At 44.8% G+C, this 26,930-nt stretch overlaps 1 protein-coding gene across 3 annotated transcripts in view; it reads right to left on the bottom strand.

Annotated features, from left to right (window-relative positions):
• Window positions 1-4,066: 4,066 nt before the first annotated feature.
• TRMT1L (tRNA methyltransferase 1L) overlaps window positions 4,067-26,930 on the bottom strand; it is a 40,258-nt gene continuing 17,394 nt past the window's right edge. For all 3 annotated transcript variants that reach the window (XM_073683606.1, XM_073683609.1, XM_073683607.1), the window contains exons 8-17: window positions 17,831-17,942; window positions 16,775-16,854; window positions 13,757-14,003; window positions 13,461-13,673; window positions 13,196-13,386; window positions 10,946-11,024; window positions 9,203-9,363; window positions 6,572-6,628; window positions 5,052-5,178; window positions 4,067-4,383 (exon numbers count right to left, since the gene is read on the bottom strand). In XM_073683606.1, the coding sequence (XP_073539707.1) occupies window positions 4,068-4,383; window positions 5,052-5,178; window positions 6,572-6,628; window positions 9,203-9,363; window positions 10,946-11,024; window positions 13,196-13,386; window positions 13,461-13,673; window positions 13,757-14,003; window positions 16,775-16,854; window positions 17,831-17,942 (1,583 nt within the window). In that variant the 3' untranslated portion in view covers window position 4,067. The remainder of the gene's footprint in view (window positions 4,384-5,051; window positions 5,179-6,571; window positions 6,629-9,202; window positions 9,364-10,945; window positions 11,025-13,195; window positions 13,387-13,460; window positions 13,674-13,756; window positions 14,004-16,774; window positions 16,855-17,830; window positions 17,943-26,930) is intronic.

The following is a 26,930-nucleotide window of genomic DNA, read 5'->3' as shown; positions in this document are numbered from 1 at the left end:
AGCGGATCCTGCAGACTCGCCTTCCCTTTAACAGGCAGTAATGAGGATTTGCTAAGCTGGGATAAAGGGACATCCACTTCAGGAGAAGGAATCCAATTATCAATCAACTCCGTGGAACACGGATACAGTGCCTCAAAAAAACAGTGTCCCCTGAAAAGGTTTATCTGGACACAGGCGTTCCTTCTCCACTGCCCCATTAAGCTCATCCAGAGATGGTAATGCCAAGCGCGACCTATGCGACTCCTGAAACATCCGGGCCGACTTACCAGGACGTCTAGTTACCTCCTCCGGAAACTGTAACGCCTCCCTCATGGCTCCAATAAAAGCCTCTGCACGGCCCAAAAAAGAGGCAGAGTGCCCCTGCCGATCCTCCTTATCCGAATCGGACATCTCCCCATCTGAGCTTGAAGGGGAACCCTCCATAACAGAGATCTCCGAGTCGCTGCGCGGGGAGGGCAGCACCGGCCTGTGGCGCTTCCTGCCATGAGAGGATCTAGCTGACACCCAATAACCTAGAAGGTCAGACAGGCCATCAATAGAACGAGTGAGGGCCTCCATTTTGACCACTGCCCCATCACCGAAACCCCCGACCGCTGCGCTTGACGCCGTCGAGGACTCCTGCGTGTCAGACACGCGAGACTGATCCTGTAGCGGACCTGGGAGACGGTCCGCACCTCCTGGACCCTGATCTGACATGCCCTCACACAGTATATGGCAGGTTAAACCTGTCAGTAAGTAGGACAGTGTGGTTTCTTAAAAGAAAGCTGAAGGGTTAAAGCTCTTAAAGAGAGAGCTACCCCAGCTGACCCCCAATTAAGGGATAACCGCCTAATAAGGGGTTAATGTCGCAGACTCCCCACAACCTCTGTGAAATGAAAAGGATGTGCGAGCCCCAGACAAAAAAAGGAACCTCTATATGAGGTAATAGCTGCAGGACAGCACAGTCTGCCACCTTATTGTGCCTCAGAAAGGTGCCCTGCGCTGAGGGGGTGAGGGGTTAAGCTTCTGCCCTGACAGGCAGAAGCAACTCACCCAGCTGGCCGCGGTGCAGTGTTCCTTCGGGCTGTCGGGAGGAGAGTGAGGAGCCCGATGGAAGCCGTTCAGTAATGGCCGCCGCGCTGTGAGGAGAGAGAAACCGGAAGAGGAGGGGCAGGAGAAAGCGCGCGCTCAGAGCGCTTCCTGCCTGCGAAAGACCGGGAAGGCGCGAAGCCACGCCCCCCGCCGGCTTCAAAAAAAGCGCGCGCGACTCCTCCGCTCTCCGCTCCTGCCCCGCTTCCATGTCCTGCAGGCATCCACCTGCGGACAAAAAAACACAAGTCACCACATGAATACATGTAGCAGCGGCTGCTGCAGCAGCCGCTGAAGCACTCAAAACACATTAACATGCTGAGTACTCACCCAGCTGAGCGCCACAGGGACCCCCAGGGATTTGTGGCGCTGTGCCCAAGCTTCCCCCCAGGGCGGAGAACGCAGTGACCCCAGATGCGCGGTTTGCGTCCCCGCCAGGGAAGCATCCCTCATCCCCCGGGGCCGGCAGGGTTCTGCAGGGACCTCTCTCATAGGGTAATGCAGATCCGCCAAGGGAGGGGTGGGGGTCCAGCAGCGCTGAGACCCCTGAGACCTCAAGACCACGGGGGTCCAAGTCTCTGTCCGATAAAAATAAAAAAAATTTCTGAGGAGCTGCTTCCAGCAGCGACCATCCTCTGTGACCTCAAATTTTAGACTGGAGAGCTGGAGTAGGAGGAGCCCAAGCTGGAGGGGCCGGACAACACTCATTTTTAATCTGAGGTGTTCTATCCTATGTGGGCTCCGCCTACCCACTAGTAATGACTGTGTCTCCCTTCCTTCCATCTGCTGCTGAAAGCAAGATGTCAGGGTAACCAACAGAGACATTGCACGCCTAAGGGACATGGTGAGATTTGCTATAGGTTTTTTCACCTGGCCCATAACTGGTGCCGCACCATTATAAAGGAGGCACCTGCTCCCAGGAACGAGAACACTTCCGGGTGACCTCAGTGTTTCTTCCTGCGCTGATTACCCGCCTCTCTGAGTTTTCCCCCCCCCCCCCCTTCCCACCACCGATGCAGAGATCAGGTGCGATGGCCCTTTGGGCGTGCCACGGCGCTTCCTACCGACGTCATCAGGCACGCCCCCAGACGTCCCTGCACACGCTGTGCCCGCTCTCAGGAGCACGGCACTTCCGGATCCGGTCCACGTAGCTAGAGGGGGCGCCTCCTATTGACATCATCTGCCGCACCCTTGGCTGCCCCTACACGCGCTATGCCCGTGGCACATCCAGATCCGGCCCACGCTACGGAGGGGGCCCAGGATTAAGTGGTCCTGGCCACTGCTTAAGCCATGCTGGAGCTGCCAGACCTCAGGCAGGGGACACCGTTCAACAGCCCGCTTTACTCTCCCTCTGGCGCCAGCCCCCTTGAGCGCACCGTGAAGGTTCAGAGTCCTGTGCCGGCCAGGACAGAGAAGGGATCCCTGCCTGCTACCTGGCCGGCCCGGACAGAAGAAAACTTCTAAGTATCTACCATCAAGGACAGGAAACCAACATACGGGAGAGAGGTGCCACCCTTTTAAGCTTGTAGGTTTCCTGTCCTTGTTGGGCGGATCCCCTCTCTCATGGTGCTGTCATGGGTGATTGATAAATAAAGCATGTGATAGATGCTGTTCAGTCCCCAGCAGGTTATGTGCTACCTATTGGAAATAATCAAAGGTATTAACAGAAACCTGGGGCAGCAACTATGTCCGTAGTCACAGAACCAAGGCCTTTTTAACCTCTCACTACCTGCCCACTGACTTCCCCCAACGAGCCACTTCTGCTCCTTATCCGGGTGGGATTTGACTTCTCAGCTCATTGCCCAGAAGACTGTGTGCCAACCATATTCGTTGCCTGGTACAGAAGGGGGGAGCATGAGATGACAAGTCTATACTACCCATGCTCGTTCCCCAAAAAGGAGAAAGTATGTGCCACCCATTGTAGTTCCCATGGGATTCTGTGCCACACATGCTCATTCCTTGGCAGTAGAAATGTGTTATGTGCCACCCATGAGTTTCCTATGGGGAAAGATGCCACCTCAGCTTTTTATCCAGGTAGGATATGTGACTACTCTGCTTATTGCCCAGGGAAAGGACACTCAGGCTCACGCTCCCTAAGGAGGGGAGCATGTGCCACTCATGCACACTTACTGGGGGGAATTATATGCCACTTCAGCTCTTTGTCCAGGTGGAATATGTAAAATCTTAGTTCACTGCCAAGGGCAGTTGTGTGCCAACCATTCTTATTCCATGGGGAGTGGTTGAGGGGGCAGGGGTGTAACTCATGCCATGTTCATTTCCTGGGGAATGAGTTGTGTGACTGCAGCTTATTCCCTAAGAGAGTTTTATACCAGCAATCCTCGTTCCCATGGGAAAGGGTCATAGCCTTGTGCTCATTGCTTGTTACACAAACTCTGAAAATACTCATCAGGGGGATTAGGCATAGTCATATAATGAAGCAGCTCCTGTGCTCCTCTTCTTGTCCAGCAGACTCCTGATCTAGCAATCCTCTTCTTTTTCAGTCGCCTGCCAAAATTGTGCTGAGGGCAGTGTCACACCACACACAGCGTGGTCTCCAGAGGGCAAGTCTGTTCTCACAAGATCACGCTGTGACAGGCCACTGACTCTGCCTTATGCAGCGTCACAGAGCAGTGTAAAGACTCGCCCAAACACAGATAAATTAGCATATTAGTTGCCTTAATTGCCAATATTTCAACAACCTTAGGGCAAATGTATGTATATTTATGTGTATAATATATATATATATATATATATAAAAAATCATATTCAGGGAAAAGGTTTAAGATTTAATGACCAACAAAAACATGAACTTCTGACATGGTGTCAGGTCCTCTCTAAGGGCAAAATGTCTTAAAAGAAACAGAATAGTAAAATGGTCAAAAACATTTAAGAAATTAACATACTTTTTTTTTTTCATGAGAGAACAGTCTGTTCTTTTTCTAAAACAATAGTGGATTCATGTTCTGTTTAATAATTCACAGTAAATGAGTAATTCTGATTTAAATCAGATGCGGTGGCGCATCCTCCTCCTGTGGGGGCGCATCCTCCTCCTGCGGCGGCGCATCCTCCTCCTGCGGCGGCGCATCCTCCTCCTGCGGCGGCGCATCCTCCTCCTGCGGCGGCGCATCCTCCTCCTGCGGCGGCGCATCCTCCTCCTTGCAGCTGCTGATCTGTGATGTATTTGAGAGGCTGCTGTTTTTAAGGATCGCCTTCAGTGTGGCCAGAGATGCATTTGTTCTTATTCCTGTAGGGTCAAAATGGGTCCGGGACACTACAAACCCAGCTTCTGAGAAGTACTGGATGATTTTGTTTAATCTGTAATAAGAAAAAAATATCGGAAAGCTGAAAGTAGATATAGGCGTATCTTAGCAGGTATATTATATATGGGTGTCAGATACCAAGGAGTAACATTTGGCGCTGGCGATGTCAAGAGTCTGTCAAGGAACAGACAAGGTGATCAAGGATACACAATATAGAGGACAGAGATTGTGTAAACTGGCCAGAGTCATAGGGTGCTTTCACACTGTTTTGACACTTGTTCGCTGGTCCCGTTGGTGCTTAAGTCCAAACCCCAAGCAAAATGGGATTCAGGAGTATGCGCCAATGGGACCATAGTCTATAATGGTGCCCGACAGAGTGATTGTGTGGGTCTGTTGTGCATCATTTTCAGCCGACTACAGCTAAGTATCCACCTCCTGTTTTGCAGAGGTGGGGGGGGGGGGGGGTTCGGACGTAAACTGACGGGAACAATGAACGGGTGCCAAAACGCAATGTGAAAGCACCCATAAACTACAAGTGGGCACTGTATACTGTATATTATCTATGAGCAGTAAAATATACACTGTGGAAACAGATAAGTCTGTGACTAATCACAATCCTCTACAAATAGTGGATTTTCAAATCCAGAGCATGCATTGAGATTTTTACAATCCCTTTGACTTCCATATTACAATATGAGGCATGAACCCGACCAAACAACTTACTTTGGTATGTTCAGGCCACCAATAGCATGTCTATGAATGCTGTAATAAAATGGAGGGTGCTCTACGCGGACTTCACTCTTCTGTCGTTTCGGGGGCTGTGTGTTCATGTCTTGACTTTTTCTTTTCCCTGAAGAGGAATAAATTAAATGCAACAATGTAAAGTACACCAGCTAGGACATTGAAGAGTAAGGCCACAGAGAGCAGCCGAAAATGGCATAAGCAATTTAGCCGCCCTGTTTCCTTCCCTAAAACAACTGACAGTTTTGTGACAATGGCAGCTATTTAGGTGTGGGATAAATTAGGCAGCAAGTGAAAAGTCAGTTCTTAGAGTAAATGTGTTGGAAACAGGAAGAATTGGTAATTGTAAAGATCTAAGTGACTAAGACAAGCCAAAGTGTGATGGCTAAATGATTGGGTTAGGGTATCTCCAAAATAGAGGAGTCGCCTCAAATTAAATGGGCAAAATTGGTAATGTGGTAAATTGCAAAGTTACTGGCTACCTCAGTAGGTGGCTAGTTTCCGAAGCTAGAAGCGCACATTTTCTAGCAGTCTGCTATACAGCCTGCCAGCTCTGCAGTGGAGATGGCCAGATCGCAGCTCCAATGCAGCAGAGGCAAAGCTGTCTGTTCTAGCAGCATCGTAGAGCACAGGTCAGACCAGCAGCTCATCCATGCCGTAAATGTCAATCTTGAAGAGCGCATTGTCTCCATGCCACCAGGAGAGCAGAGTGGATTCTGAAGATAGGATCCTGATACAACCACTTTAATGTTAGACACCATGAGAGGTCTTGAGAACTCCATTCCTCAATGGGTCAGAGCTGTTTGGTGGTATAAAGGAGACCTGCACAATATTAGGCACAAGGATTTAATGTGATGACTGATGGGTGTATATATATGTGGAATAATATCATGCTTGCTGTATGGCAATCACTCCACAGCAGAATTTAAGGGGCCATACAGGATGCTATTTCCAGATCCTACAGGATCACAGGTGATTTTCTAGCTTGTCGGTGGCTATTGCTAGCCATTTAGTTCTTCCTGCTTACGGAATTCATTGTTTTAAAATTTGTCCCAAACTACTTAACCATAAAACTAGAATACAGCTATATTTATATACAGTATTATAGGTGTTCTACACTTTGTTATACAGAGCTCTCACTATGGAGTGGAAGCAATACATGCATTGCCTTCAGTGGCTACCTTACAATGCTATACTGAGGGACCAGCAACCTGTAGTACTCAAGCAGTTGTGAAACTACAACTTCCAGCATTCCCTGATAGCAACAAACTGTGTCATGTTATGCTGGGAGTTGTAGTTCCATAGCAACTAGAGTGCCAAAGGTTACCGATTCCGGCTATACTGCAAGGGATATGAGCTGTAGATGTATAGGACACGAGTCACCCTCCCATGGACGACTTCTCTCACCAAGCCAATATATATGACTCAACCACTAAAAATATCCAAACCAGATAAATTCCTTTACACATACAAAAGAAACACAAATATTGCAAGTTACATACCTGAATTTGCTGCAATCTCTCCTTCTGGCATTTTAATATAGACGCCACCTTCTTCGGCTACAGACATAAAGCAATACAGGTCTTTAGACATCGTCATACCCATGGCACAATGGAGCTGCTTTATTTAAAGATGTTGTCCACTACCCTAACTCAGCTACTAGTTTATCCTTAAGCATTCATGGCAAATGTCCCTAAAGTTCCCCATATACCTTTTCTGCCAAACTTTATGCCTTTCTGCTTCGCTTCCTGTGCTCGGGCTTCTGCAGTATTTTCAGTCTTCACTTTCTCTTCCAAATCATCAGCTCCCTTCTTACTACATTTCCCATCATGGGTCTATATCACCCTGAGGGACCAAGAAAGTGGATGCCCGGTTAGACTGAAAATTCTGTATGAAGTCCACAAGTGTGAATCTATCTTGTGATTGGGACTATATAGCCACTTATCAAGGGGCCTAAAGAATTATCTTCTAAGACATCTGTCGGGACCTCCAGATGGACTAGAGACCAGATAAGTCCATTCACTTGTCTTTGACCAATGCATTTTTGTCTAATTGTGTGGGATCCTGTGAGTGGCTACTGTGGGGCTCCCACTTATATATTAATAGTGTTGGGAGGCTAGTTCTTGATCCTAGTAATACTTAAGGGATAAATTTCCTTCTGTCTTTGCATTTTTTTTTCCCCTATTAACATACATGTTGTGTGATATTTAGCATGTCAATTATGACATGATTGTATTCGATGTTGGTCAACATTTATTATGTTATCTGTGTGTTGTTTAGGGAGATCTAGGGACAGGTTAGGGACAGCCTCCGTGGAGCGGGGACACCAACTCGTATCGTTAGGGTGAAAATACTCCGCTGTTAGGTAGGGTATTCCATCCCATAAGGGTTATTTAGGGTAAGTCTGATTGCAAATATATTTTTTCTACCCTGACTATCCTTCCCCATATATGTTTTTCTTGATAAGTGTAGTTAGGTTTTGTCCGATTTGGACTATTTAGTACACTTTTAATGGTAATTATTAAAAGTTAAATTTTATTGGGTATTTTCTTCTGTCTGGTTTACATAATAATATATACCCCCTTTTTCTTGCCAACTTGGTTTGGTTTGTCTTGGTTTTTCTACATTTCCCATCATACCTTGGGCCGGGCCGCAAGCCAGCAGTGAGCACAGACGTGTAACTCCACCCTCAGCATCACACACAGCATCAGCACAATCTCCTGTACAAGACTTTGTTACAGGGAGTAGAAGTAATGCACAAGGCACCAGAACACCAGCCCTGGCAATAAAGATTATCCCATACTCCCCCTGACTGATGGGGTGGGATAGATGGATTGGATGGGGAAAGAGAAATTATAAATTCATATAATCATATACAGGAGGGTGTGTATATATTACATGTAGTGAACATGTATATACACCCTGCTGTATACATACAGATACAAGGGGGGCAGGGTTCACAGAGAGAGCGGCGTCTGCAACAATATGAACATTGGAGTGGAACCCGGCCCACCCTCACCACTAGCCATGCCCACCCAGCAGTTTCCAGAGCCAAGAACTGAGTGGGAATCTGGTCTGACGATCACATGAAGCAGGAGATTCTCAGCCAGAGATGATGAAATCAGGTGAAGCTCAGGTTACAGAAGGAATTTTGGGAAGTGCTTATCTATGGCACTTAGTTCACATGAAAGAGACATGTAAAGTAAAATAATGGTCAGCCCCTTTAATCAGACCTCTAAAGCAAACAGCTGAATTTTGTAGAGGATAATGGGTTGTTACAACCATTCACTATGTAATGGACAACCCAAGTATAGGTGCATTTAGACACAAGTTTCTGTCCATAAGAGCGATGTACTGTACAAGTCATCTGGCGCTCATTTAAAAGCCCGTTCACATGGGCCGATCCTAACTGTATGGGGACAGAACAACAGGCAGCACATCTAGTGTACAATCTTAGAAATGCGACCCAGACATCAATGATTTTATGGCCAGCATAAACAATCCAATCAGCCGATCACCGAATGTATTAATCATGGGAAACCAGCAATTTTGTGGACACTCATTCAGCCTGTGTAAACAGCCCTTAAACCAGAGGAAAAAGTGTTGGTTGTTCTCTCTACTCTGGCCTATAGTGGAAGGGGGCCTGAATGAGGATTATAGGGCACTGGAAATTGCTATGGCAAAATAATCTTAAGGGGTATTTCTTTTTCAGCCATTCATAGCAAAACATTAAAATATCTGTCTGTATGCGGGAGACAGAGGTGAGGGAGGTGGGCTGTGCTACATCACTTCAGTAGCTCACATAGTGGAGTGATCTTGGCTACACTGTTTCCAGAACTCTTCACTTCTACGCCATAGTCCTAACCATCTGTCACTGCTATGCCATGAATGCCCGTGATGGGAATACCTTGTGGATACAAGTCTGACACTACACTACAATAAAATGCTTGTTGATTGGGCAGCATTTGTGGCATATGGCTATTCTGTGTACCGACTTTAAATGAAGAGGTGGCAGATGAGACACTAAGTTACATATACAAAGCTGTTATTTCTAAAGATCAGACCTGGCGAAAACAAAAATGTATAGCTTGCAGCTTTAGCCCAAAAAAAACAAAAACACAAAAAGGTCTTACTTTGAGTGCCTTGATTTGGATTTATAGGGAACTGTTTAAGAGTCGTGCATTCAGATTCACAAATCAGTGTCTTCAGTATGGCATGTATGTCTATAATGCCTCGTGTCGTAGCTTCAAACAGCATTCTTTTCAAGAACCCAGCATTAAATAAGGACCCGGACCTGGAAACAGAATAATACGAGAGTAAGCAAAGGCGGGGAACAACTGGGAAGGACTTGCAAATAACCTGCAGAGTTTCAGAGGACTTCTAGATCGCATACATTTTGTGGTGGATTAGGATGCGAGCATGGAGATGAAGGGAGACACGCGGGAGAATCAGGATTGCTTCATGTTTCATTTTAGTTAAATTTGGATAAAAACAAATGGTTATGAAGGAGGACATAGCCTTTAACCCCATTCTGACGTAGGGCGTAATAATACGTACCTGTGCCCTGGGACATAATGACCAGGTACGTATTGTTACACCTTGGCAATCGCGGCCATACAGAGGCTGTGCCGCCGCGATCGCCGCCGGGTGTCTGCTGATTTTGACAGCTGACATCCGGTACTATGAGCCAGGAGCAGTAGTGCACCACTCCCGGCACATTAACCTCCGAAATGCTGCGATCGAAGTCGATCACATTTCCAGGGCAGGCAGAGGTAAGAGTGCCTCTCTTACCTTGGATCGGAAATCCCGTGCTGTGAGCACGGGGTCCGATCATTGCCATGGTGACCTGATGTCGTCATGAAAACATCCAGGTCACCAGGTATCCGGAAGTTAGATAGATCGTGCACTGCGCACAATCTATCTAACTTGTGTCTGCAGGGCTAACAGCCTGCATAGCATCAAGGATGCGGCTGCTGCATTTCTATGCTATGCAAGCGATCAGCCTGCAAAAAATGAAAGTTCCATTGTGGGACAAAGTGTAAAAGTGCAAAAAAAAGTGTCAGAAAGGGGAAAAAAAATTGGTAAAAATATATAAAAAAAAAAAAAAACACAGAAAAAAATAAATAAATAAAAGTATACTGTACCCATAAATATTATGAAAAAACAATAAAAGTACACATATTTGGTATCGGAACAGAACGACCTGACCTATAAAACTGTCCCACTTGTTAACCCCTTTAGTGAACATGGTAAAAAAAAAAAAAAAAAAAAAAAAAACGAAGCAAAAAACGATGCTTTATCATCATCTTGCCAAACATAAAATGGAATAAAACGCGATCAAAAAGACTAATGTAAACAAAAATGGTACCGTTGAAAACGTCATCTAGTTCTTCAAAAAACAGGCTGCCATACAGCTCCTTCAGCCGAAAAATAAAAAAGTTATAGCTCTCTGAATAAAGCGATGCAAAATTTTTTTTTCTATTAAAGTTTTTATTGTGTAAAAGCGTCGAAACATAAAAAAACTATAGAAATGTAGTATCGCTGTAAAAGTATTGGCTCGAAGAATAAAGCTGCCTTATCAATTTTACCGCATGTGGAACGGCATATAAAAAAAAAATCCTGAATTGTTGGTTTTTGTTTATTCTGCCTCCCAAAAATCGGAATAGAAAGAAATCAAAAAATGTCATTTGCAGGAAATGGTACCAATAAAAAGTCATCTTGTCCCGAAAAAAACAAGCCATCACATGACTGTCGGCCGACATATGGAAAAATGAATGCAAAAACTAGTCGTTGCAAAAAAAGTGTGCAAACCACTTTTGGGGGTTAAAGGGTTAATTCTTCCGGACTGTGCAGTGATATCAAATCAGGGTACTCACCAAACCGGACCAATCGAGACTGCAGATCTTCCTGGCATACTTATGTGGCAATCACATGGCAGTTGTTTGTATGGATTTTCTTGAAGGCAAACAATCATTAACATCAGTTGTATATTTCGTCATTCAAATTCTTAGTTTATTTTAGCCAGAACTTTTAATGTTATTTACTGCACGGTATCCAATTAAAATACATCTGCTCATGGGTAATGACTGTGTACAACGCCACATGGTCTTACAATCCATATATTAAAATTAGTTTACAGAAACTTGGAATTTGGATATGAAGATATATATATATAGTTGCCTTTGTTGATCAGTTTCAATTTTGGCAAGTAACCAACTAAAGCCCTAAACAGTAGACAGTGCAGTGCTTGTCAAGGGGAGAAGCTCCTGCTTGCAGCTAGTTGTATTACAATCACACACAATTGTATATAACTATATATTTCTCAGTTTTTATTGTAATATGAGACAATAAGATAAATGAAAAAGTGAGAAGATTAAGGGAAGAAATGCTGAAATGATTTTCCTTTTTTTCCTGTGTTTTCTGTGTTTAGTGTACCTTTAAATGATTGCCATCTAATGCTTCATTTTCCCTCCAAGTGATAAGTCTGACTGGGCTCAAATTAACCTCAATGACAGACAATTTAAACAGAGTCTGTCATATTGGATAACACAATTTACTTGCAGATATAGGGTTAATCTGTAGGTTATCAGCGTTATGAAGGTGCATAGCCGCTGTACTGAAAGTGCGGCTACCAGGAGAAAATAAACCTATTTCCTCCTTAGAGCTGCCAGCTTTCAGTCATACAGGCGTGCTGGCCCAGCTACAGTCATGGCTCACTATATTGTGAGCAGGCCCCGGCACTATGACTGATAGCCACAACTGTATTGATGCACTGCAGAGTCGGCTTGTCAATCAAAGTGCTGAGGTGTGCTTACAATACTGTAAGAGTTGACTGTAGCAATGCCAACAAACCTCTATGACTGAAAATTGGTGGCTCCAAGGAGGAATAGTTAGTGCGGATCCTGGGAGAAAATTGTCAGTACGGCAGTCAAGCACCTTTCTAATGCCATTTACCTGCAAAACAACACTATATCTGCACATAAATCGCATTATCTGACGTGACAGGTTCCTTTTAAATAATCCAGACCTGTGGTTACAGGCTGATCGCACGACCCACTCTATTTCACAGAATATATGATATTTCTCATTTTTAAAAGGGAATCTGTCACCAGGTTTTTGATACACGATCTGAGAACAGCATAATGTAGGGTGTGACAAAGTCACTGGTAAAGTGCTGGAGGGGAGATATGTTTCCCTGAGGCTATTAGCTTCGGTGAACTAAAACCATTACGTTTCCTTCAGCATGTTATTTGTTGAGAGGGGTTAAGTCCATAGTAAAATGGAATGTTGTTTGTGAATGGCCATTGTGAAGGGTGGGAGGCCATTCACCATATGTCCACCTCAGGGTGTGGTCTGTGGGTGTTTGATTTCCTCAGCTGGTCGAGTATTTAGAGTTCAGTGTCTGGAAGAAGTTAGCTTCAGAAGGGAGCTTGTGTTTGTTCCTGAACCATTTGGAGTTGCTGTACTCTCAGCAGGCGGATCCCTGCCACTACAAGGACTGTGTTCTTTGTGTTACCATTCTTGCTTTGTTTTCCTGTTTTGCCCAGCGGGCTGTGTTTATTTTCACGGACTAAATGTTGGTTTATGCCACATTATAATAAACCAACCAAAGATTTAAAGAGACAGCGTACCTGTGTCTACCTCCATGTGCAGCCGAGTGAGCGATCTACCACAAGGGGCAGAGACCCTAATTCCAGAGATGTATCACTTACTGAGCTGCTTGCTGCTGTTTTGATAAAATCACTGCTTTCTCTGCTGCAGATCCCCCAAGTTCTCTAAATGCTGAGCTCCGTATAACACCACCCACACCCTTGATTGACAGCTTTGTGTGTACACTGTGCATAGGCAGAAAGCTGATAATCAGTGGTGGAATACGGGGTTATACAGAGCTCATGAACATGAAGGACTACAGGGCAGCAGGTTTACTAATAATCTAGTAATAAAATCACTGTTTTATCAGCAGGAGGTTATCAAAGCTACATCAAACAGCCTAGTAAGTGACATCCTTGGAAACAGGGTATCTGTCCCTACATCATGCTGCTCTCAGATTAAGTGGCAAAAACCCGGTGACTGATTCCCTTTAACTAAAGGTTAAAGTAATTATTTTAATACATTTTAAATGTTACCTTCTATCATGTTCCCCTCCTTCTGAAAGATTCTTTCCTCACACCAATTGCAATGAATCAGATTATTAATCATCTTTGCGCTCTCATCAGCTAGAGATGGTCCTCTCAGAACACGGACTATCACCAACACAAAGTGCTCAAGAGCCACCGAGAGCAGAACTTCGATCCCTTTATTGCATCGAGAAGCTGTCCTGTTGGATAAATATATTGCATTAGCCCAATTCCTAATCTTCTGAAGAACACGACTGAAACCCTTAGGACTCACCTGGCTACCGCCGACAGGACGACTCGAGCCGCCAGCTCTCTGTAGTACTCCGTCCTGATGATGTTGCAGCCATAATGACGTTTAGCCACATGTGTTTGCTTGGCATAGAGTGAGCTTGTGTCAGTTGATGTGATGGATACGATGCCCATGTTCCGAACATTCCTAAAAGCTGCATCCAGATAGTTCACAGACGTTCCAAATGGATCCAAGTGTCTGGAGAGAAACAGAGACAAGACATTTAGAGAGTATCAGCCAAACAATGTAAATCAAATAGTAGGTGAGATGTAGTCATTTACATGAAATCAAAAGAGCGCATGTGCATCAAGATGTTGGCATCCATGTTCGTAACTTCTACAGTGCCCACAAAGTCTTTATCACTTATTTCAGGCGTCGCTTCAGGCATCTCGTCCGCCTGCGCTACTGTCCTTATCTTGTTAAGGTGGCAATTTTCTCGGATCCGAGCTACTGAACTGTCACTGATGTCATTGATGGTGACTTTCACAGAATTCCCGAGGTGCTTTGCCCACTGCAATCCCATGATGCCTACAAAGGAACACAACGCTTTTACTTCTGCTAAACAGTAAAAATGTAACAGGACAGTAAACAGAAATGACCAAAACTGGAAAGGATTTAAAGTAGTTGTCCGACCTTAGGATACAAGTCTGCAGTCACTCCATGTGACTGCAGACTTGCGAATCCTCACAGCGTGCTGTAAGGATTCTCTGATGATGGGAGAGGAGGTTGAGTGACCGCAGAAGTGTGCAATTTGCATACAGGCAGTCATGTGCCAATTAGATGTGCGCGACCTTGTTCAGTGCTGGACACGTCTAGTTGGAATGTGGCCGGATGTATGCAAATCGCTTACTTGCAGTCACATGACCACCTTACTCCCAGCACCAGAGAATCGTCATAGCGTACAGTGCACAGGATGTGAGGATTCTGCAGACTTGTACCCCAAGGCCGCACAACACCTTTAAAGTCTGACCAGTTATACATCAGTAACAGAGATATCCTGTAGAGAAGCTGCTGCTCTCAGTTTTCACCTATGAACTAACGAAAATTACAGGCAAGTAGATTACTGTCTAGTACAGAGTGAATGGTCGATTAGGTCTGAGAATAATCACAAAACTATAAACTTGTAGGGGTTAGAGAATTATAGAAAACCTGTCACCTGCCCAAAATCGTCGGAAGCAGTAACCAGAGCTGGGCTTGAATGATTGCAGCTAGGTTTATTTCTCTCTGAATTAATCCAGTATTTCACAGAAAATTTACCTTAAAGCGCACCTGTCAGCAGGATTGTGCTCAGTAAACCACACACAGTCAGGTGGGCGACATTACACTGATTAAAATGATACCTTGGTTGATGAAATCCGTCCTGAGGTTGTTGTGTAATCTTTACTTTGTTTAGAGATAATGATATGCTCATGCTCCAGGGCGGCCTGTGGGGGGCGCTCTATCAGTTGCTCTGCTTACATATTCATTTGTATGCTCTTATGTCAGATCACTGATCCTTCACCGACCTGCCTCCTATTTTAAATAATGCATCTAGTAGTCTGGGGCTAGGTAAAATAGGAGGCAGGTCAGTGAACGATCATTTTAATCAGTGTAATGTCGCCCACCTGACAGTGTATGTAGTTTACTGAGCACAATCCTGCAGACAGGTGCGCTTTAAAGAACTGGACAGTGCCCATAACAGGACAACTAGGCTATTCAGGCACTGTCCCTGGACGACTTTTCCCAAAACTGCTGCAGGTGATTAACAAGTCTCTTCTATAGCGAAAGACCTGTCACTCACCTTTAGAGGCTCTAGGAGAAGCCAACCAGGGGTGGGGCTGGAGTTCTCTGGCTATGGTCCTCGTCTAGATTTTTAAAGTATACTTCCTCAGAAACGCTAGAGCAATTCAGAAACAAGTATATATGGCTGCAATCATACAGCCCGACTCTGCTTAAAGGGGTACTCCGGGGAGATAACAAAATTTGTACTGTCCCTGCACTCACACACTATAAGGAGGAGATGTCCAGTGCAGTTTTATGATCTTTATAACCCTAGTAATTCCGTGTGACTCCTCACTGCTCCCCCCTCCCTGTATGGCATAGCTAGTCTGAGAAGAGGGGGCGTGGCCACGCTCCCTGTTCTTTGCAAACATACAGCTATTATCAGTAGACTGGCTGATAACAGCGGGGAGCAGAACACTGCTGTAATGTCCCATAAGGAGGGGTGAGCAGTGCAGTGAAAAGCAGCTCCTGTCACACCAGCACCCTGATAATGTCTCCCTGTCTGCAGTCCGGGGTGCGTGGCCTTCTCACAGCTTCTAGTAGCAGCACCCGTCCCTGATAATGTGTTATTCACAGGTCTACAAGAAGCTGGGAGCAGGCCACGCCCCCTCACCTCCGGCTGCAGACAGGGAGACATCAAGGGGCTGGCGTGACAGATGCTGCTTTTCACTGCTCACCCTCCCTCCGTTTGGATCATTACATCAGCGTGCAGCTCCATGCTGTTACTATCAGCCAGTCTACTGAGAATAATGGCTTCTCTGCATAAAGCAGGGGGTGTGGCCACATCTCCTCTTCTCAAGCTGCAGACCGGGAGACATTATTATCAGGGGGCTGGTGTGTGACAGGAGCTGCTCTTCACTCCTCACCCCTCTGTCTGGGACATTACATCAGTATGCAGCTCCCCACTGTTACTATCAGCCAGTCTACCAATAATAGCCGTTTCTGTGCATAAAACAGGGGGTGTGGCCACACCTACTATTCTCAGGCTGGCTGTTACTCACAGCGGGGAGCTGCACTTGGTGTATGATGTAATAACCCAGCCGGGAGGGGGGAGCAGTGAGGAGCAGCTCCTGTCACATGGAATTACAAGTGAGTATTTCATCTTTATAGTGTATGAGGGCAGGGACAGTACAAAAATGTATCTCCCAGGAATACCCCTTTAATGCTGGCTGTTTGGGTAGCATGAATCCTTTCCTCTCTCGTTACAGTAAATCTGTCCCTGGGTATATGGTGCCTTTCTGAGAGCAGCATACACTGGGGATCGGTACCCTGATTCTAGCCCTGTGTCACCTTTTCTCTTGCAGCTCTTTTTATACTTAAAGTCTATGGTTCTTTTCTACAACGCAGAAGTCTTCATGTACTGCACCTCACCCATCTCTCCCTGTAAACTGACAGCTTTCCCCCTATCCTCTGCATAAGAACATGGCCATCAATTATTGGTGGTTGGGGGTTGAACAGGTGGATAACTAATGATGGGGATGAAATGGCTTTTAAGCGAACAGTAATATCACTTGTAGTTTATCTAAAAAACACATTACCAGTGGAGCTAAAGGCGTCCAGACACTCTAATGGTTTCCTCTCCTCAGTCAGTACTGCAAGAGCACAAAATATCAGCTGCCTAGAATAAAGCACAGACACATTTATGCCCTGGCAGAAAAAGTATATACCAACATCCCTCTTAGTTAGCCTAGGCACAAACCCACATCTTAAAATGAGTTATCCATCTTTGGAAACAATACAAATGAATTGATCAAGGCCGAGCACGTCTAGTCGGCATGTGACCGCTTGTATGTCAATCGCATACTTGACTGCCCACTCGTACTGGAGAAACCCGACAGCGAGCCGTGGAAGGATTCAAAAGTCTTCAGTCACATAAAATGACTGCAGACTTCCATCCCAAACCAGGGCAACCGCTTAAAGTGAATGTAATCAAAGCTAAAGATAATATGTGTAACACTACCTATTGATGAATGAGTTCACTAAGAATCCATCAGTCAGCTGTTATGATGTTCTGGCAGAGAGTTTCTAACTTTTGTGAGCTCCTCTCAGCAGACTTATGACCACAGACCACATCTAAGTGGAAAGTATATGAAGACAAAAGAACCTGCCAAAACCGTGCACATTTTTTAATCAAATCGAATTGTAAAAATAATTTTTAGCCCCAAATACATGCATTTATGAAAAAAAAAGTGGCCCGCAAAGGTGAATATTACTTTTAATATTAGAAGGGTTATGCTCGTTACGATGAATGGGGGGGGTCACAAATCTAGAGAGAACAAAATGGTAAAATTTCCTTGGCTTCTTCCATCCAGAACAGGTGTACCAGTTTAACAACAGTTTTGGTCTTCCATTTTTATTAAGGTTGGGGTCCCAGTAAATTGATCCAATTTTTCAGTAAGTGATGGCACATGCTGAGAATATACCATCACTTACAGCTGCACAAACCGTTTAGGGAGGTTTTACCATTTTGTTTACTGCCGAATTCCGGAGTTGAATAGCAGAGTACTCACCTCCGCCATGCAGAAGTTATTAGCGCAGCTGGACTAACCAACCAACCAACCAACCTGAACTCGGAGGCAAATAATATATCTTACCTGTTACTTTTCATTACAGGATTAAAAAAAGTATTGGATGTCTGTGGAGAGGTAAAATTTGGAAGAACCTGAATCTCCGTGTTGGCCTCTTGTAAGGTTTCTTGTGGTCTTCCTGTTGGAGTGTTTAAAAAACAAACAAATGCAAAGATATTCATATGAAGCACTCCAATACAGAAAATGGACTATTTGCACAGAATTTTTTGGCCAATAATAGACTAGAAGCATTTATTACAACCAGGAAGGATGGTTTGCAGGTCTGCACTGGAAAACCCTGTATAACTGGCTCAGAGAGGGATCTTATGGGATTACTGCAGAGTCTATTCACTAATAAAGCCGTACACACCAGGCTCCCGCCAGTGGTGCTGGTCCATTCCTGACATTTGAAGCCCTAGATCGGTAAACATTGCTCCAACTAATCATTTTTAAAATATATTAAGAAATTACCTTGTAAAAATATACACACAAAACTGACCATGTTTTTTTTGTTTTTGTTTTTTAAAAAGTGAAAACTCTCTAGTACAAGTTTACTTATCCGAACATGTCGCATCCAAAAACGCTATTTACCTGCAGACATAGTGGTAATTTGCAGGTAAATAACGTTTAAACTCTGTTCATCAGACTTACTGGAGCAGTGACTACAGGGAGAAAATAAAGCTACATTCTCCCAGCAGCCGCTCACTTCTAGTCAACAGGGCGGTGCAGGAGGCGGTTACCGTCACGGCTCACTATACACTATGCTCACTCCCCAAAAGACAAGTTGGTTTTGTGTCCGGTGCCATTGTTACTTCCTAAGGTGGTTTCTTCCTTCCACCTTAAAAGGGGTTGTCCGTCCAAACCGATAAGTCTACAGTTACTCTGTGTGACTGCAGACTTAAGAATCCACCAAGCGCACGCACTGTGCGCTGCGGGGGTTCACCGGTTTCAGACAAGCGACCCAAAGATATATATGAGATCTACATACTCCCGGCCAGTGGGCATGGCCTCACTCCATACACTTGTATTGAGCAAGGCCACGCCACTAGACGGGACGTGTTCTCGCTTAATACAAGTGTATGGAGCAAGGCGGTCCCGGGTCTGAAACAGGCAAATCCATGCAGCATACAGTGCGTGTGCTGGGAGGGAATCATAAGTCTACAGTCACAGAGTGGCTGCAGACTTATTGGTTTGGACTGGACAACCCCTTTAAAGTGAAAGGAACAATGGCACCGGACACAAACCAACTTGTCCAGGTGAAGGACAAGAAATGAAGAGTGGCAGAACAGAGCAGCTAGTCCAGATACTTGCCTGATTGAAGTGATAGCAATCAGGAACGCCACCTTCAAGGAAAGCCAGAGTGGGGAAAAGCAGTCAATAGGTTCAAAAAGGAGGAGACTAATGCACCAACCACCAGGTTAAGGGCCCAGGAATCCAAAGGAAGCAGGTAAGGAGGAACAGAGTGGGCCACACCCAGGGCTGTGGAGTCGGTAAGCCACAGTTGCGACTCCGACTCCTGGATTTTATCAGGTTCCAACTCCGGCTCCGATTCCTTCATAAATGGCCAATTCATAACAATAAATTTACTGTTAAATATTAACATCGTGCTTATTCAGTTTCTCACCATCATATAAGTAATCAGACCACTTAGAGCAAAAACTATATTTATTAGAATACAATTAGAATATAGCAAATAACTTTTATAAACTCTTGTAAGTAAATATGCAATAAACACTGTTATGCAGTTAATAAGAAGAAATCTATACATTTGTCCTCAGAAAAAGTATTGCCTCTGTCAGATCCTCCTTCATGGATGCCCTCAAATCTGATCTAATTATTTTGAGAGCAGAGAACAACCTCTCTACACTAACTTGGGTTGGTGGCAAAGCAGTAACCACTCGGGCAACATCTCTGACAATGTCAGGATACAGGGGAATCGCTTGTTGCACTGTTATTTTTGATGAACAGTCAAATTTCTCAATTTCTTTTAGTGCACATGAAAAATTCTGCTGAAATGTACTGGCTGTGTTCTTTGATGGGGATGACTCTTCTTCTATGCGGGAACGCTTTGCACGGTCCTTGTGATCCAAATATTTTTCGAAATTAAATTCTTCATCAGTTGATGATGAGGGTGAAGATGTGGCAGGACGACCAAATTCTTCTTGTTCCTCCTGACTGTTCTGCAACCCCTTCATCCTTACTGCTATTTCAAACAGAGCTTCTTTTCCTTTAGTTAGCTGTTGATCATCTAGAAGAATCCGATGCATTGGGTCTACATAAACAGCTGCCAAAAGAATGTTATTTTGTAATAGTAGCTCCTCTCTCCGTTTCATTGATGTAACAATGCCACTTGCAATTAACCCTCCTCTTTGGGACAGGCGAAACATCAGGTTCTTCCACTCCTTTAAGAAAATACCTGGAGTTAAGTCCTCTGCTTGTAATTTTTTAGTCACTGTAAATGGGTGCTCTAGCAATTTTTCCAGCTCAGTCACCTGATTCCACTGACTTTCATTTAGCGTCAGTTGAGGGTTAGCTATGTCTCCAAGAAAGGTTTTCAGTTCAACCAAGCGCTGAATCATTAAGTACTGCCCCATCGTGTGGCTTGATCAATAATTGCCCCTTTTCCAGCACGTCTCTTCAAAATTGAGTCAACTTTAGGGGTTCTGGCAACAGTAGCCAATTTTCTCACCTTGCCAATCAGTGCAGCAGCATGTCCTTCTTGCAGACTGTCTCTTATAGCCAGCTGTAGAGTATGCACAACACAGCGCATGTGATGAATGAAAGAACGTATTGACACAGTTTCAACAAGATCATCTAAACTATCATGTTGCTGTTCATCTGAAGCAACTTCAGTTTGCTCCTCAGTTACAATACTGTGTTCCTCTATTTCAAACATTTCTGTGTCTGTGGACCCAGAATGTTCTTCTAGCTGCTGGTCACCATCATTACTCTCATTCATTAGCTTAATAGTACTTATCATATTTGAAGCATTGTCAGTTACGACAGAAAGAACTTGCTCTTTAAGTTCATAGTCTTGCAGAACCTTTTCCACCAAGACCTGGAGAAACTCACTGGTGTGATGAGCTTTGGTGTCTTTTACTGCCAATGTCTTGGTAACTATTTCATTTTTGTCACAAACAAATCGGACATTGATGGCAAAATAGTTCACTCTGTGACGTGTGCAGGCATCCATTTTAAGAAACAGAAAGCGTCCCTTGAGTTTTTTTAAGTTCTTCCTTTTGTTTAAAAGCTTCTTCGATTACTAATTTTCTAATACTCTCTCTCTCTCTCCAGAGAAACACCAAGCTTGCGGGCCATTTCCCCATTCAGACACATAAAAGCTGGTCGTGAAAATAATGAAATAGGCACACTATCCTTTACAACAAGCTCTATGATCTGTTTTTTAAATGTATCTACTTTCATTGTCAAAGTAACTTTGTCACTGACAAAATATCTTGCAACCGATGGCTGCAAAGTTCTCTGCTCCTTTGTTTGGCTGGAAGAGCTGGGCACTGGTTCATTGGTTTGGATGCAGTCTTTCTCATCCACTGCTTTCAATACTTCTGGATGAAAGCGCTGTAAATGTTTCTTTAGATTAGAAGCTCTGGTAGGAGCATTTTTATCTTTGCCTGAATATGCACTGATCTTGGCTTCACAGCATTTGTTTTCGTCTGGATCATTTGTCATACACTGACAGACATAATGTTTTCTATCTTGAGTGATGGTGAAATGTTCAAATACAGCTGATTTAATGTGACGCTTCTTTGACATTCTCAGGTTTTTAATTCTGCATTCACAATCCAAATGACAATTGTTTTTCCTAAAAACAATTGTACAAAATTATTGCCAGGTCGTACAACTGATATAGTGGTCAGTAATACTGTTATTCCTCATGTACTCACAGTTAACTGATGCAAAGTTTGTTGAAAGGATAATACTTCTTACAGTCTTCCTCTTCTGAGTAGCAGCTGTGAGATGCTTGGAAGACGCACACCTAGTAAACATCTAGTCTAGAGGAGGAGCTTTACTACTAAGAATTTGCAACACATTTTCACTTTCAGTTTCATACATTGTAAGTAGGGGGGTTGGGGCAGCATGAGGTTAACCAAGTATAAGATTAGATAAGGGCAGTGGAGAACAGCAGAACTGCTTATCACTGTTGTTCATAGTTTGATAGAACATATATATTTGAGTAACATTTATAAAATTCATATGAAAGTTCAATTATGAAATATTAATACATTTTTTTTTTTAAAGCTGGAGTCGGTACATTTCTACCGACTCCAACTCCAACCAAAACTAACTCCGACTCCACAGCCCTGGCCACACCCTGAAGAAAAATCCTGATTTGCTGTTTTGAAGCCAGATCTTTTGGCCCCAGAAAAACAACGGATAGGGCCAAGACCTGGCCCCTGAGGGAGATCAGGGCTAAGCTGTTAGAAACTGTGGTTCTGGGCTCCCACCTGAGAATGGATCAGGTCGGGGGTTACGATACTCCGGTGGCAGGCGCCGCCATTGTCCTGACCCTGGAGGCAGAGCTTACTACGCATGCAGGGAAACCGTCCCAATCTTATGGAGCATCGCGTTCTGGTGTTGCAATATGTCTCTCACTGATTTCTCTGCCCGGGGAACATGGGACACTGTTACCCGGTTGACCGGCAATGCAGGACGCTGCTGTATGGACTGTACTTGACAGTATAAAAATCCCAGGCCACACCAACATCAACCTGTGAGATAGTACATCAATACCTAGGCTGGTACTGCCTAGCCGTCGAGGCTGGCACCCTAGATATGTGAGATGTGGTGCCCACGCTTAACGGTGGCTATCCCCATCTCTCCCTAGTTGTCCCTGTTCAGACCGGAAAACGGTAATTAGTCTTACCGGTAATTGTATTTCCAGGAGTCCATCCTGACAGCACCATGGAGGAAGTCGTCCTTATCCTTACAGAGACAGGAAACACAAAGGTTAAAAGCCCTCTCCTCCCTCCACCCCTCAGTGTTATTTCTAAGTACCACACCAGGACAGTTGCAACAAGCAAAAAAATGTTTTATTACAATTCTATATAACAATGTTACTTCACACTGTATATAGCATGAAAGGGAGGGAACTAACTAAATGCTGTCAGGATGGACTCCTGGAAATACAATTACCGGTAAGACTAATTACCGTTTTCCAGGACGTCCCCCTGACAGCAAGTATTGATTTTAGGGTGGGACCACTGCATGGAGAACTTTCCTACCAAACGCCATTCTCTGACTGGCTACAACGTCTAGCTTGTAATGTCTGGAAAATGTACTTGGGTTAGACCAAGTTGCGGCCGAACAAATCTGCTCCACCGAGGGCCCCCCCTCTCTCTGCCCAAGAAGTGGCCATTGATCGAGTCGAATGAGCCCTCAATTCAACAGGAGGAGACTTTCCTTCTGCCACATAGGCTAGACCTATAGTAGACTTAATCCACCTGGCAATTGTCTTTTTTGACGCTTTTTTACCTCGATTTCTACCCCCAAACTGGACAAACAAGTTGTGATCCTTTCTCCAACCTTGGGTGGCCTCTAAATAAGTGATGACTGCTTGTCTAACATCCAGGGAATGGAAGAAAAATTCCTTTTGATTTTTAGGATTTTGGCAGAAGGACGGAAGTACCACTTCCTGATTTATATTATGGGTAGAAGCAACCTTGGGTAAAAAGAATGGATCGAATCCAAGAACTATTTTATCCACATAAATCTGTAAGTATGGGTCCTTTGTGGATAAGGCCTGTATCTCCCCCACCCTTTTAGCAGTTGTAATTGCTACCAGGAATGCTGTCTTAAAGGTGAGTCTGCCTATAGTCAAGTTCTTGGACGGCTCGTATGGATGTTTACAAAGAGCATTAAGTACAAGACTGAAGTTCAATGGGGCAACAGATCTCTTAACCCAAGGTCTCAATCTCTGAACTGCCTTGGAAAACCTAGCTATTCAAGGGTTCGCTGCCAATTGCGTATCAAAGAATACGCTCTGGGCAGAGACCTGGACTCTTAGAGTACTTGGTTTTAAACATCTGTTAAACCCGGCCTGCAAAAAAATCGAAAATCTTAGGGATATTTGGGTTAGAAACATCAATAGCTGAATCTCCACATTCTGAGCAGAATTTTCTCCAAATTTTACTATATATGGCAGAGGTCACCGGTTTTCGACTGGCCTGTAGGGTTGTCATCACCTGATCAGAAAGTCCCTTGGACTTCACGATCTGCCTTTCAGCATCCATGCTGTAAGATGCAATCTATCTAGTTCCTGGTAGAACACAGGACCCTGATGGAGAAGGTCCTTCCTCAAGGGAAGCTGGACAGGGTCTTCTAGTGCCATCTTGGCCAATAGAGGAAACCAGCTCCTCTTCGGCCAAAAGGGTACTACCAGTATTATCCTTGCCTGGTCTTCCTGCACGTTCCTTAGTACCCTCAGTATCAGAGCTAATGGAGAAAATGCATACAACAGGCCCCTGTTCCATTGCTGGGATAGGGCGTCTATTCCTTCCGGATTGTCTAGCGGATTTAGGGAATAGAATCTCCTGACCTTGGTATTTTCTCTGCTTGCAAAGAGGTCTATTTCTGGAGAACCCCAACGATGCGTAAGGTCGAGAAAGACCTGCATATTCAGTTCCCACTCTGTGGGACATATCCTTCGTCTGCTCAGGAAGTCTGCTGATTCTGAGCCCCTGCTAAGTGTACGCCCCTGCTAAGTGTACAGCTGTTATAGATAGGACTATTCTTTCTATCCAAAGAAACATCTTTGTAGAAAGGCTCTGCAGTAAGGGGTGTCTTGGGCCTCCGTGATGCCGCAGAAAAGCCATCGCTGTTGTGTTGTCTGACAAGACCTTTATATATGTCTTCCCAGAAATAATGGTCTGTTCTGGCGGAGAACATCCCACACAGCTTGTAATTCCCAATAATTTGAGGACTTTGCACAAATTTCTGGGGATCAGGTTCCCTGAAAGAGCTTCCCCTCTACATGGGCGCCCCACCCTGACTGACTGGCGTCGGTGGTAATTACTATGGCTGGAGAGGCGATCCAAGCTACTCCCACCTAGAAGTTTTTTGGAAGCTTCCACCATACTAGGCATTACTTTGTCCAAGGATATCTGACGCCTGTCCCAGGCAGACAAAACGGCTCTTTGTAGATGACGAGCATGAAACTGGCTCCATCTGACACATGGAATGCAGGCAGTCATAAGTCCCAGGATCCTCATTGCACTTCTGATGGAGCAATGATTCCTTGTAAACTGAATAATCTCTCTTCTCAGTGATTTCAGCTTTTCTACAGGTAGGAATGAGTTTCTTAGGCAAGAATCCAGAGTAACTCCCAGAAAGTTTTTTCTTTCCCCGGGATCTAGGTCTGATTTGTCCCAATTTATCAGCCAACCCAACTCCCAGAGGGCGGAAATGAATATCCTTACATGGTCAGCAGCTCCTGACGAGACCCCCCCCACCAAAAGGAAATCGTCGAGGTAAGGGACTATGATGATTCCCAAACGTCTTAAATGGGCTACTGCTTCTGTTATCAGCTTTGTAAACACCCAAGGGGCTGAGGCCAGACCAAAGGGGAGACATCTGAATTGAAAATGATGCATCCGATTTCCCACTTTTATAGCGAATCTCAAAATTTTTGATCGATGGGATGGATGGGGACATGGTAGTATGCTTTCTGGTCTAAGGTACACATCACGGCCCCTCTGTCTATCAGGGGAATGGTAGACCGAACTGATTCCATCTTGAATCGTTTGTATCTCACCCAGTGGTTTAACGGTTTTAGGTTTATTATTATACGCGTTTCCCCTGAGGGTTTCCTAATGGAAAAAAAATAGTCTTGAGTAGAGTCCCTGGGACCTCTCTACCCGGGGAACCGGACTTATGGCCCCTATTTAAGCGTTTCTGTACTTCTAACCACATGGGTGAAGTACCGGACACTGGCTGGGGATTGATAAGAATAAACCTCTCTGGGGAAACTGGGAAAATTCGATTTTGTATCCTGAGGATACGGTCTTTAGAATCCAAGGATTCTGTGATATTTTTTGCCAGCCTCTGAGGAACGACATCAGACGACCCCCAACGCGTATGGAGTCATAGCTTCCTCGAGCCGGATGCTGAACTAAAGGGGGGGGCCCTCTGCCCCTGTTCCCCTTGGGGTAACTCCATCTGCCGGACTTTCCTTTACCCTTATAATCTGGCTTATGCGAGGGGCGGGCTCTCCGAAAGGGCTGGTACCTATGAGGCTTATCCTCGGGAAACCCCTTGTTTTTATCAGACGCTTTCTCTAAGATGTCGTCTAATACCCTATCTCCCGAAAAAGGAATGGAGCATAATTTAATTCTTTGACTGGTTATCCCCAGACCAGGTTTTCAACCAGATAGCCCATCTAGTTGCATTAGATAATGCGCGGTTTCTGGCTGCAAATCTAAGACTCTGCCGAAGCGTAGGCCATGAAACCTGCAGACATCTTGAGGGGAAGGGATCTGAGAATATAATCTCTAGGAGCTTTTGATGTTAACTGCTCCTCCAGATCTTCTACCCACAAACACATTGATCTGGCTACAGAGGTGGCAGCAATATTAGTTTTTATGATAGCAACCGACGTCTCCCAGGCCCTTTTCAGAAGGCCATCCGCCTTTCTGTCTATGGGATCCTTCAGACTGGATGAGTCCTCAAAGGGGATTGAGGTTTTCTTGATCACCTTTGCAATGGGAACGTCAATCCTGGTTATCTCTTAATGTCCTCTGGCTCAAAGGGAAGGCGTAATCTAAAGTCTCGTGGAATTACAAGTCTTTTCTCTGCGTCCTCCCATTCTTCCAAGATCATGGAACGGATGTGGTTATTTCCGGGGAAAACCCTGTGTCTCTGGGATCTTAACCCCCCGAACATCTCATCCTGCACTGTATGCGATGGCTGGGTGTCTTCCACCCGCATAGTGTCTCTGACCACTTTTAGCAGGTCGTCTGTGTCCGCCACTGAGAAAAGATATCTCTTTCCCTCCTTCGGTGAATCTGAAGCTATATCTTCCTCCTCCTCAGAACCAAAGGAGGATTGCTCCATCTCCCACCTCGGTCTTTTTGCCCGAGGACCCAGCTGAGACATCGGGGGGGAAACTAGACCC

Source organism: Phyllobates terribilis, unplaced genomic scaffold (genome assembly GCF_046119375.1).
Source record: "Phyllobates terribilis strain yellow unplaced genomic scaffold, ASM4611937v1 Scaffold_5__5_contigs__length_657084704, whole genome shotgun sequence".
NCBI classification, from domain to species: domain Eukaryota; kingdom Metazoa; phylum Chordata; class Amphibia; order Anura; family Dendrobatidae; genus Phyllobates; species Phyllobates terribilis.
This window is presented reverse-complemented; position numbering and strand designations above follow the sequence as displayed.